The sequence below is a fragment of the Leopardus geoffroyi genome, chromosome E1 (genome assembly GCF_018350155.1).
Source record: "Leopardus geoffroyi isolate Oge1 chromosome E1, O.geoffroyi_Oge1_pat1.0, whole genome shotgun sequence".
NCBI classification, from domain to species: Eukaryota; Metazoa; Chordata; class Mammalia; order Carnivora; family Felidae; genus Leopardus; species Leopardus geoffroyi.
In genome coordinates, this window is record NC_059330.1 from 4,591,899 (window position 1) to 4,604,726 (window position 12,828).

The 12,828-nt window shown below is 42.4% G+C and overlaps 1 protein-coding gene and 1 long non-coding RNA gene across 3 annotated transcripts in view; one reads left to right on the plus strand and one right to left on the minus strand.

Annotated features, from left to right (window-relative positions):
- LOC123603011 (myosin-4) overlaps positions 1 to 7,838 on the minus strand; it is a 67,076-nt gene extending 59,238 nt beyond the window's left edge. The window contains exons 1-13 of the mRNA XM_045487381.1: positions 7,620 to 7,838; positions 7,391 to 7,534; positions 6,896 to 7,052; positions 6,140 to 6,167; positions 5,936 to 6,050; positions 5,425 to 5,517; positions 5,207 to 5,270; positions 4,966 to 5,064; positions 4,490 to 4,593; positions 2,672 to 2,810; positions 1,919 to 2,037; positions 1,679 to 1,828; positions 1,392 to 1,562 (exon numbers count right to left, since the gene is read on the minus strand). Coding sequence (XP_045343337.1) covers positions 1,392 to 1,562; positions 1,679 to 1,828; positions 1,919 to 2,037; positions 2,672 to 2,810; positions 4,490 to 4,593; positions 4,966 to 5,064; positions 5,207 to 5,270; positions 5,425 to 5,517; positions 5,936 to 6,050; positions 6,140 to 6,167; positions 6,896 to 7,052; positions 7,391 to 7,534; positions 7,620 to 7,823 — 1,587 coding nt within the window. The 5' untranslated portion in view covers positions 7,824 to 7,838. The remainder of the gene's footprint in view (positions 1 to 1,391; positions 1,563 to 1,678; positions 1,829 to 1,918; positions 2,038 to 2,671; positions 2,811 to 4,489; positions 4,594 to 4,965; positions 5,065 to 5,206; positions 5,271 to 5,424; positions 5,518 to 5,935; positions 6,051 to 6,139; positions 6,168 to 6,895; positions 7,053 to 7,390; positions 7,535 to 7,619) is intronic.
- LOC123603019 overlaps positions 1 to 9,613 on the plus strand; it is a 78,929-nt gene extending 69,316 nt beyond the window's left edge. For both annotated transcript variants that reach the window (XR_006714679.1, XR_006714680.1), the window contains exon 3: positions 9,317 to 9,613. This is a non-coding gene — a long non-coding RNA (uncharacterized LOC123603019). The remainder of the gene's footprint in view (positions 1 to 9,316) is intronic.
- Positions 9,614 to 12,828: the final 3,215 nt, after the last annotated feature.

Consider the following 12,828-nt stretch of genomic DNA (forward strand, 5'->3'; position numbering starts at 1 on the left):
GGCATGGTTCTACTTTGCTGCCTCTCCTCTGCTACTGAAATGTGAAACAGTCCTGTATCAAGGACATATGGGAAATATATTTGCTAGAAAGACTCAATTAAAAAAAAAAAAAAAAGCCCATCTGTGCCATTTGGCAAACTTTATGTTCAGAGTATAAAATTAAATTCGAAAACTACCATTTCAAAGCTGAATTCTTTATCCCATATATGTATCTATCTAAATACTTTCTTCCCTACTGACAGTGTAATTTCCTTCACCTCAACTCTAGACATGATGAAAGTATGAAGAGAAGAGAAATTACAGCTAATGATTAAAAATGGTCCGTTCCCAGGAGAAAAGTGCATCTCATGTTGTATCATTAGAACTCTCTGTACTCTGTGCTATGTTCCCCACTCTGTGGAGTTGAGTGATGATAATTAGGTTTTGCTTTGTAAGCAGATCGACTCCTTTCAGTGGCAAGTTTGATATGAACGACTGATAGAAAATTCAATGTTGATGATGTGCAGTCACAAATTGTCTCCCCAAACCTATTTTGATGTTCCATGAACTGAGTACCACACAGTTTTTGTGAATAGCAAAGATACTGTATCACCAAATTAAAGTTATTTTCCTCCAGTTGGGTAGACCCAAGCTGATATTACCCCCTCCTCTTTCATATTTTGATGAATTTTGACTGAGTGTGTGAAGTTGTCATAGATGGCGGTTGTACTTACTTTTCCCTTTCGTCTGCTCAGGCTAGTGTTCACATGTAACCATGTACTGTGTGGGCCTCCCTAGGCACGTGGTGAGTGCCCAGTGCACATTCGAAAGTGCTTAATGATTGCTTGTTGGGTTTTAGTATACACACAACTGATAGAATCATTGCCCCAACTCTTTGATAAAGGGGAATTTAGGGCTCCCCTTCCAGGTAAGGCTGTTTATTCAGCAGTCCACATGGTCTTACTGACTGCAACAACTGAAAAACTGCTCTCCCAGCCTATAAGACACCTTGACATATCCTGCCTTGATACCCGTGAAGGATGATTCATGCATGGCACACCATCATGGGACAGCCAGGATCAATGACCGTACTCACAGGACTAGCTGTGATTTCATTCCTGTCACCCATACCCAAGAGATCACATAGGAACAAAAGTGAGGGAGAAGGAAGTGAAAAGAGGGAGAAATGTGAATCCTTGTGTCTATGGATGTGTATGTATTGCAATCATTTTTCTATGAAAAACTACTCCTTAATATGTTGCTTGTGATGCACCATGCACCTGGTCACTGTGCCCAGGAATGTCATAAAACACAGCTGCTGGTTCTTTGAGAATTGGGATTGCAGTTCATTCAGCATGAGGAGGTGGACAGTTTGTTTTTCACATACCGAAGGCTTGAAAAGTCATACGAACCTTCTCGATGAGCTCGATGCAGGCAGCCAGGTCCATCCCAAAGTCGATGAACTCCCACTCGATGCCCTCCTTCTTGTACTCCTCCTGCTCCAGCACGAACATGTGGTGGTTGAAGAACTGTTGCAGCTTCTCGTTGGTGAAGTTGATGCACAGCTGCTCCAGGCTGTTGAACTAGGGCGTTGCAAACACCAAAGAGCTCAAGTGAGTTTGGGAAACCCAGGGGGAATTCGGCAGAGCAGACACGAAGCGGAGGGGCCTTAACAGGGCCGCTTATTCCAACAACTCACATCAAAGATCTCAAAGCCGGCGATGTCCAGGACCCCGATGAAGTACTGTCTGGGCTGCTTGGTGTCCAGCTGCTGGTTGATGCGGGTGACCATCCACAGGAACATCTTCTCATAGACGGCCTTGGCCAGGGCACCCACTGCGTTGTATACCTTCGTGGACAGAGTAATGATTGTTGGCGTTACTAAAGACGTGTTGAGAAGGCTGGGGATGTGTGTGATTCATTGAGGCCGTTCACTTACCTGCTGCACAGTCTGGCCTTTGGTGACGAACTCGTTGCCGACCTTGACCCTGGGGTAGCAGAGGGCTTTGAGCAGGTCAGCAGAGTTCAGACTCTGGAGATAGGCTGCTTTGTCAGCAACTGCATGAACCAGGTGAGGACAGTAAAAAACAAACAAACAAACAAAAAAAACACAGTGTGCACAGCTTAAGGTGTGAAGGACAATGACAAAGAGAAAAAGTTCTGCTCAAAGAGTAATATGTGCAAATGTGGCAAAACCATTTGTTCATACTGCTTCAAAAGCATTGCCAACTTTCACACTAATTTTAGTCATTTTTTTTTTGAGATGATAATTTGGAACTTGGGGAATTGATGCTCTGTGTGATATTTAAAACATAGCTAAAGTAGACCACAGATAAAAATAATTTGTGAAATTCTAACCTAGAGGAGTAGTGACAGGAAAATTCCGATCAGTTTTTTTTTTCCCCTCCAGTGCATGTGGGCACACAAATTATTGACTGGGATGAAAAATGCTTTAATCAGATCATAAATACTAGCGTACAGTAAGGCAGTGAAAAATGGAATGGGCAGAAATCACGTCTCCACAAATCTCAGTTGTGTAAAACATGCAGTGTGTGTCATTTCTGTTCCCTTCTAGTTTTCCCCACTGTCGGATAAGTCAAGAAAGTGAACCCAGGGCCCTTGCCCTTGAGGAACTGATGGTGTCAGCTGTAATCTCAATTGAACGACATAAGCAAGCAGGGAGTGTAGGTACCTTCGGTGCCGTCAGGCTCGGCCTGCTCCTCACGCTGCTTCTGCTTGAACTTCATGTTCCCATAATGCATCACGGCGCCCGTGAGCTTGTAGATGGCAGCCTTTTCGTCAGTGCTGAAACCCAGAATGTCCACAGCACTCTGTGGAAAGAGTTGGATTTGACTCGGCTCGCAATGATCACCATGGCAGATGCCCTCAGTACACAGGGGCCTGCCTCCCCACCTTCTCACCCTGTCTTGCCTTTGCATTTGACTAGCACTTTGCTGTCTAAAGGCACTCCTGTTCTTTAGCACTTAGTTCCACAAAGCAGCACCAAGAGGTATGCATCAGTTTCCCTTGGAGTCAGGTGAACAGGGAAGATCTTACGCGACTTGTCCACACTCACCTAGCCAGGACTCAGAGCCTTGGCTTTGGATGCCAAGGCCAACGCACTTCCCGTTTCTCCACATGACCCCAGCCTTGCCCCGTATGTTTCTTATCTCATGCGTTCCCTTTGCCTCACAAGTCTGTTTGCTCCTTTTCCTCCTGTGTTGTCCCAGCCAAATATGTAATCCTAGCCTGCCTTCCTGGACAGGGCAGGTGAAGTTGGGAAGAGGGTATGAGGAGGACAGCACGTGCCCTGTGTTTTTCCCCATGTTCTTCTATGATATCAGGTCCCGTGAGATGCCTGGCAGGGAACTTCACCTGGTTGTTTCTCATGCAGGGAAGAGACATTTCTGAACAGAACTGCTTTCATTGAAGTATTGTTGTATCTTTTGTCTCTATCAGATTTTGATCACCTTCTTAGTTGCCCATGTTAGGCTTTGAGAAAGCAGAGAGAGCTTGGTTATGTAATACTCGTGTCTCCTAAGACTCCAGATAATTTACTTCCAGCTCACTGACCCGACCTACTCAAAATGCCTCCATGTTAATATTACAGAAGTCTTGGGGCAAGACTACTAAGTTTTTTTTTTTTTTTTAACCTCTCAACTCCTAACACTTTTGGACATAGGAATAATAATGGGTTAAAGCTTGTGAAAGCTGTCATTTATCAGATAAAGGCACACAAATAGTTCATAGAGTTTTTGAAAGTAATATTTTAAGAGAAAAAGTATTCTTGTAAGCAACTCTCAATCTTGTCTTGGGAATATTGGGGTGTTCCCACTGGTCTTAAAGTTGAGAATAATTGAAGGTTGACTATTCAGAAATTCAAAAGAAAACTTGAAATACCTCTAAGTATATGTATAAAGAAAATAAAAGAGCAATGATCCTTAAAAAAAGAAGAGAAGGGAGAGAGAATCTATAGTTCCCAAAACTAAACATTCATGGAGTCCCAAAACGAATTTTTGAGGTAGAGAATCCATTTCTTCAAATGCTACATGGGGTGGAGTTGGGGGGGAGAAAGGAATACCATTGGCCCACAGAGTTACATTTGAAACAAAGTTCGTATTTACGTCCGGTTACAGAAGAACTGTGGAAATATCATGTTCTGTTAAAAATCTTTTAGCCTTTTCCCACACTCTTGGCTGTAGGGTGTGACATAGGAGAAATGTCACTATTGAAGTACAAAAATGGACCCCAGTGACCAATGAGAAAAAAAGAAAAAAGGAGCCAACCAGCTGAGAAATGCCTAATGCTCGATGTTTATTCCAGACTTTTAAAGTTTTCTGATACATGGTAGAGGTCATTGACACATCCTATAACTTTGTTCCAAGGGTAAGGAAGCCTGAAAGGTAATATTGCCCCTCATGTCTTTCTGCTAATGCTGTTCACTCTATAGAGGAGAGTGTCGTATACTGCAAGATGAATTTGCTTTTTCCTGTTTGTACCTATTACTTACATCTGTGGCCATCAACTCTTCCTGATCATCAATGCTGGGCACTGTGATTTCACCTTGACTGACAAAGGCAAAGTCGTATGGGTTGGTGGTGATCAGGAGCATTTCTGTGCACATGGAAAAGAACAAGTATAGCCAGAATTACTTTGGTCATGAGAAACTTTTTATTTTTTTATTTTTTATTTTTTTTTTTGTTTTTCAACGTTTATTCATTTTTGGGACAGAGAGAGAGCATGAACGGGGGAGGGGCAGAGAGAGAGGGAGACACAGAATCGGAAACAGGCTCCAGGCTCTGAGCCATCAGCCCAGAGCCTGACGCGGGGCTCGAACTCACGGACCGCGAGATCGTGACCTGGCTGATGTCGGACGCTCAACCGACTGCGCCACCCAGGCGCCCCATGAGAAACTTTTTAGAGGGACTATTAGGAAGAAGGGCTTTTATTCTTCCTCGGTGGAAATAAATCACAGATACTTCTTACCAATAAGCTCTGGTTTCTTGTTGGACATGATTTGATAAAATATGTGGTAGCTTCTTTCAGCCTTTAGCTGGAAAGTAACTCGGGACTTCTCTAGCAGATCTAGAAAGGCAGATCGAGCACGTTTAAAAGAAAAGGCACAATGGAAAATTAAGCATTTGAAAAGTTCACCCAACACAAATAAGATTTTCAATATATTCCCTGGAAGAAAAAGATTTTTAATCCCTAATATTTATTAACTTACATGTTTCAATATCTGCAGAAGCCAGTTTGCCTGTTGCACCAAAATGGATCCTGATGAATTTTCCCTTAAAAAGGCAAAGGAAGACTTTTTGTACACATTCAAAGGCAGACAAATGTTTTCTTTAGCCATGGACCGCACAGACGGTAAAGATGTCGACACCACACGTCCAGAAGTGTCAGTGCTGATGTTCACGTGAAAAGGAAGAGCAAGAGACTCACAAAGCGAGAGGAGTTGTCGTTCCTCACGGTCTTAGCGTTGCCAAAGGCCTCCAGTAGGGGGTTGGCGCTGATGATTTGATCTTCAAGGGTTCCCTGAAGAGAAATGAGAAAGATGGACAAAAAGACCCCGGAGAAGATGAGTTGCAGTCTGCTGAGGTAGCCTCCCATTGACTTCCTCTCCTGCCCCCTTCTCCCTTCGCAGACCTCTGTAACTTTGGGGAGGCTTTCTGCAGCAAGTAGAAGGAAGACAAAGTGGGGGAGGGAGGTACTCCAGTGATATGGCCTTGATTTCTGTATTCCACAATGCCTGGTTTTTCCTCCTCATAAATGGTTGTGAGAACTACTACCTGGCGCACCCAGCAACAATCAATCATCTCATTCTTACAGCCCACCCAAGAGTTATTTTCCGCATTTGGGCATCACCTACATTGGTGGCCGTGGCTCTAAAGGACTTGGTCAGATTTTTCAGAGCCTCTGATGTCTTGCATCCTGGGAAGAGTATCATACCCACCTGCATTTTGCCAGGAGTAGGTTCTTCTTTTTTCTTCTCTCCAGTGATTGCGATGGTTGCAAAGTACTGGATGACACGCTTGGTGTTCACGGTCTTGCCCGCCCCGGATTCGCCTCTGCCAAGTCCACACGGGGGGACAAGTCAGAGTCTAACCACTACCGCGACCAAAATCCAACAGAAAGAAAGGCACTGAAATCTACATACGTAATCAGGATCGACTGGTTCTCACGATCTGTGAAAGAGAAACCGGAGATAATGCTGAAAAACACAGTGCTTGCAAACTCAAAATTGCCTTTTAAAACCCCCCACTCACACACACACACAAATAACTATATGGATTGGTGCTTTGCTTTTTTCACAAGATTCTTTTTAAAATAAGTAGCAAAAAGATGTGTTAATTAGCCAGTGTGTTGCACTCCTGTGACCGTTAGTGTGACATGGAACGTGTGATGCACTATTTCAACAAAATGTCTGTGAGAGTCATGTATCGATATCCAATGAGTACTGGCTCCATTATCCATTTAGCCACTTGGTCCATAGTGCAAAATCTCATCATGCTATTAATGTCGCATCCAAAGTTTTGTGTCGTGATTGTGGCGACCTGTCACTATGAGCTTTCAAAGCTCACTCTCTAGGAGAGAGGACACATTAGCTGTGATTAAAATGCATAGATGGTACCTACATTTGGTTAATTTTGAGCTGAAATCAGCATTAATTAGTATGGATTTTACCATGGAAATATAAGCAAAATTCTCTATGTTTTTGGAACTGCTCCATTTTATTCTAAGTATATTTCCCAATTTTATTATTATAGTATACTACTTGCCATATTAGCATACTATCATTATTATTATGTTTGTGCTGAACATTTTATTCTCAAAGTACTGCCTCTGTGTCTTTTGTGTTATCAGTATATACTTACTTTATAAATGACTCCGTAAATTGTAATTATGGACTCACCTGTCAGCATGAACTGATAGGCGTTGTCGGAGATGGAGAAGATGTGGGGCGGGGCCTCCTGGCGCTTCTTGCCTCGGTAGGCGGTCACCACCTCGGGGTTGTACACCGGCAGCCACTTGTAGGGGTTGACGGTGACACAGAAGAGGCCCGAGTAGGTCTGGGAAATGACAAGCTTGCTCAGTCAGCAATCACCTTGGAAATACTGCTCGATGTGCAAAGGGAGAGGGACCAGAGCACCAGGATGGTTCTCCTAAGGCTGCCTCCCACCCACACACACCCTACACAAGATGCTTCAGTTTGCCAATGAATTCAGCATTAAGTAGATGGCTTTTCCCATGCACATTTTCAAATACATTAGAATTCACAACAGTAACCAGATGATTAGTCTTAAGATAATATAATAACCAAATCAAAAAATAAAGTCTTTAATAGGGTTTAGCTAACATAGTTCATGAAGTTAGTGGAAAGTGAAAAGAAAAAGAAGGGGGTGCTCACGTAGATCATCCAGGCTGCGTAACGCTCTTTGAGGTTGTACAGCACGGCGGGCTCGTGCAGGTGCGTCATCATGGCCATGTCCTCGATCTTGTCGTATTTGGGAGGGTTCATGGAGAAGATTTGATCTTCCTTAACTGTGACAGTCTGTTAAGAGAAGGAGCTGGTGCTTATCAGCTGAGGAACAGAAAAGCATCAGTTATGTTTGCCCACCTCCCTTTGTGTTACTTACAGCCCCAGCATCAGTCTTCACCGTCACCTTCCCCCCTTCTCTGCTCTGGACTGTGCTTTTCACGTAGGATTCCTTAGCATCCACCACAAAGACAGAATTCTTGGCATCGAAGGGCCTATTCTGGGCTTCAATGCGCTCCTTTTCAGACTTTCGGAGGTACGGAGCTGCCTCCCCAAAAACGGCCATCTCAGCGTCGGAACTCATGGCTGGGGGTTATTGGCGGCAACACAGCACAGGTGTACCTAGAGGGCAGAGAGAGCCTGACGGTGAGGCTGGGGGAGCGTGGACGTTGTCCTCTTGGTTTCACGTTCCTGTGCCTCATTGGCCTCGCCCGTTTCCTCACTGCCACCTGTCGGGATCACTCTCGTGTCCTGTACAAAGGTGCTGAGGGATCGGATCACAGGTTGGGAAGCCTTATGTTGGCAGCTTCATGTTTGTGACATTTGAGGCCTCCATTGCATCCTCTGTGTTGTAAGGCTTTGCAGAGAAATGTGGAAGAATTCATATTTCAGTCAGCAATGTTTGTGATGCCCCAAGTGTATTCAGAATATTTTCTTTTTCTGCTTGCTTAGCTTTGTTTCCTTTTTCCATTCCCCCTTCCCACTTTTTTTTTTTTTGACATTGCAATGATACAAAACCATGGAAAATAACTCTTTTCAATGGCTTTACAATCTGAACCTAATGTAAAAACTCACATATTTTGTCCAATTTTTCTCCTGGCCCAAATTTTTAAAATCAGATACATACATTGGATGTCATATTTTTAAAATTAGATTGATTAAAAGGTAAATCTGTTCATTCAGGACACGGTCCAAAATTAAAATAGTTAATAAGCACAAATAAACTCCCAGTTTAGGAGTGCATTATTTAGGTATCAGGTAAATAAAGGGAAAAGTAAATGCAATGAAAGTTGAAAATCCAACAAATGATTTTTCCCTAAGCCAAAATTAAGTCTCCTTGATCACTTCTTAAATTATGTGAAAGCAGTGTTATTAAAACAAAAGATAACTTTAGAAAACCGTTTTAATTAAAAAAAATTTTCATAGCGTTTGTGTATTTTTAGTCTATATTCTCTTTGTTTTTAGCTGGATTTCAGCATACCAGTTATTTTTATCTGATTCTTATTTCAGATCTCTCTTCTTCCTTTAAAAACAAAACAAAACAAAACAAAACAAAATACGAAACAAAACCCAAAAACCAGTTCTTTGAATATCTCTTCTGAAGTGGATAGCCAGTATAAAGTTTCAAGCCAAAATGAACTTAAAATTTTTTTCCCACTGACAAATTAATTACGAGAAAATAAATCCTCTTGCCTTGATGGCAAGGACGAGACAAGCGACCAGTGACAGAAGGTGACTTCTGTGGAGAGGAAGAGGGGCTGGCTTCTGGAAAACAGTGTCTTGGTTGTCAACGACAGTGAGAACAGCAGCCTTCACCTCAGGTGGGCTTTTCAGAAGGGGTCTTGGTATTTTGTCATCAGCATTAAACATCCTCGCGATTGAGATGTTAGATGTGGAATTTGCCACATATTCTAGCTCTAAAATCAGTCTCGTTCACACCTATGAAAACCTCTTGATGATCCAGTGAAATTTCAACATATTTCCGGGGGACAAATATTAAATATTTAACAGTTTTTTTCTTCGAAGGAAAAATGTTATCTGTTAATGTTATTTTTTGTTTCTGTGTTTTTACACAAGGCCATTTTGGATTAACAGCACACTACCACGTAGAGATTACTGTAATGCAGTGTATTCACCGAACACAGAAAGGAAGTCACCCTTGCCGTCTCATGTCTGAGATCAGTGGTTTCCTGACCTGTGGGGTCACAAGCCCCCAAGGATCCTCAGGGTTGTTGCAGGGGACTCTTGAATCCATCTGCACAGCGATAATTGCCTCAAGTTTAAGCAAGCAACATCATCAAACAAACAGTGTTTTCTGTTAGAAAGTCTAAGTGACTATAGCTTCCCATTAAATATAAACTAATTAAAAATGTATTAAATGTGTAGCTGTTTTTCATCATTATGCATCTTTCTAACGTAATACTAAAAGTACAGGTCCCAACATGTGGAGTTGGTTGGAGGGAGGTCCATTGAATGTTTTGATTCTGTGGAGGAGAACTTGGAAACGACTGGTTTAGGTTATAGATGGCAAGAGCTGGGAAGTACCTCAGCAGTCACCTAGAATGTGGCGTCCTCATTTTACTGATAAGGAAAGGAAGACCCAGAAAGGTGAAGGGGTCATGCAGCACCACAGAGGTGTGACGGCAGGGCTGGGGCACGAGCCCTGTTCCCCTACATCCAGGGCCAGTGCTAATTCCACTGCGGTACACTGTATTTAAAGACACGTAAAACCAACTGGCTTCCCTCGGGCAGCCAGAGCCTGTGAAAAGCCTGGATTGGCACCTGGAAATTTTGACTCCGCGACCAACGCGTTGTTGATTTTACCAAATGGTCTCTATAATACAGCTTTCCTGGTTAAGTTGGACTAGCAGTCCACATTAGAATATTACACGTGATTGTTGGCATTCTTTCTGAAGTGCTAACAGCACATGAAGGAGACTAGTCATTAAATTTCGCGTGGGTAAGTGGTCTGAAAAGTCAATATTTTATGCGAAGCCATTATTAAAGAACAGCTGCTCCTTGTATTACCTTATTCCCATCACTAAACCAGGAAATAAAATGGTAGCTCTTTAGGACTTAGCAGTAGAGATCCCTTTGTTGTTTAGAGTGCAGTAATAAATCACTCTTACCTCGTGTGTTACCAGATGAAGACAGTGGCAGGCTCAAAGCAGACAACTACTGTTGAAAGAAAAAAAAACTAAGAGAATGTAGATTCTTCTTTTTTCCACTTAATCACAAAATACAAGTAACTATATTGTGTACCGTGTTGTTCTTAGGAATGGTGGAAAGAAAAATTAAAATTTGGAAAGAGTAGCCATCTCCCTTAAGTGAATGGTCCTCACCACCAGGACTGTAGAACCAGCCAGATGCCCTCCACGTATACATACCTTGAGGAATTTTGAAGAAGGACGGGACCAAGGCATGTGGGCTCCACTTTTATAGAGACTGTTCTGCAAGCACAAGCTGCCACCTCAGCTGTCCGACCTGGAACCTACTTGGCAAAACCGTTTTTGGCAAATCTCTTTGCACAATATTCACTGACTGTGGCTGTGAATGGATATAATTAGAAATATTTCTTGTCACCTATAAATAATTTGACAGAGGATAACCTAGAGTTCTTTATAGGCATTTGATAGGGGACAGGGATTCAGGGCTTCTAAGGCTGTTTCTCCAGCTTTGCTGTTACATCATTCACCATGGAGTTCAAAGCCAGGCCCCCACTTACTCTCCTGCCTCTAAAGTTGGTCCGACAGAACGAGCTGGACGTGAGGAATTTAGGACTAATTGGTTTTTAGCACTTAAAGCCATTAAGGAGCTGGGATGAATTTTAGATCTGACACTGTCTTTGGAAGCAGTGAGTGATGGATATTAAGGCAGAAAATTCCTAGCCTGGGTCCCGATTTTAGAAACACTGGAGATAGATGCTTTTAAAGTCTGAAAAGCTAAACGTGATAGAGAAAACGAATTGTCAGGTTAGGCAGTGGCGGTAGACCAGTGCAGGCATCGTAAGGGATTTAGAACAGATATAAACACTTCTGTTCCTTTTCTGAAGAACTTGCCATGGCTACGTCCAGCTCATTTGTTTTCACTGAGGGGACACCAGGATGCCTTGTGATGTTCACGCGTGTTTCCCCTGCATAATGGAAGGAGACACAGACATGCGTCCCTAGTTCACGGGCAAATCCTCATGACTAGCTGTAGCCCTAATGAGGTGGGTACTACATACTTTGATTTAAGGTGGGAGGAAAGACGTGGTATCCACAAAACTCTTGTGGATTGAGAAGATGAGTGGGAGTATGCCATATGCCCATGATACTTGCAAATTGGGTTTTGGTGGTTTTGCCACATACACAGCTGTTGCCGAATATGACGGGAAATCTATCTACTCTAAGTGTGTCCCTGAGATCCGATGTGATATTTTTTACTATCATCTGCTAGCTTAAATTACTGATTAATGTGATCACTATTTTTATGCATCCTATTGAGTTAGAATTTTCTCTTTAACACATTAACAGACTGAATCTTTTATACTTTTTTTTATTTCTTTTGATACAATCCTGTGGAAGGCAGACATTTTTATTTTCTAAAAAATCTCTGTGGAAATAACTCTCAGAAGTTCAGCAATGTACACAAAATGTTGGGGGTCTAAAAAAGAGGAAATGTCTTCTGATTTTTTTCTATGTTAAGATTTTCACAACTCATTTATTTTTACTTCTTTTGGAACTTGGTACCTAAATTCTAGACATAATAACTATATTATCAAGCACACCCACCACTTTTAGAACTAAAAGATAGAAGAAGACACTGTGGATGGGACCAAGACACAGGCTGAGTTATGCAACTATAGCTAGTGAGGACTGTACCTAAAACACAGAGCTTTGACAAACTGCAGAGACCGACTGATCATCCAGATCTTGAAAGCTCTGAAACGGGGCAGGGGTCTTGTGGAGACTGGCATAGACCACCAGGAATGGGTCAGAGAAACTTGCAGAGCTTGGACAAGGACAGAAGAGTAGCAGCGCTGAATGAGGGAGAGGCCTTTCCCTTATACCTGCGTCTCTAAGGACTGTGTGAACAGGAAATACAGGAAAACAGTGCTAAGCCTTCTTGTATCTGTGTGGTTCTTTGTGATTTGGATGCTGTGTTTAAGCAGTTTGGATAAGAGCTTCTCCCTTGCGTGTCCCCCCATTATCCTTGCAGATTTGGAAATGTTATAGGATTCTGTGATCTTGGACTCCTTCATCTACTAAAAGCATAAATTTAGTGAAAACCTGAGATTCCCTTTATCTTATAGAGTTGTATGAATTAAATTAGGCTATGTAAATAATCTATAGTATAAACTGCCTTTATGAGTAATAAAGGCATTACAGATGATTATTATTGGAGGTTATATATAATCACTTAACTCTTAAATATACACACCCACAGACATACACCCACACACACATACCTACACATATGTAAGATGCTTAGAACAGTGTCACCAGGGGCTGCTGAAGCAGACATTTTGTAATTCCAAGTAAAGGTCACAATGACATGCTGACACTCCTGAATGTACCCAGGGAGTCCAGATGGTAGTAAAGGACCGC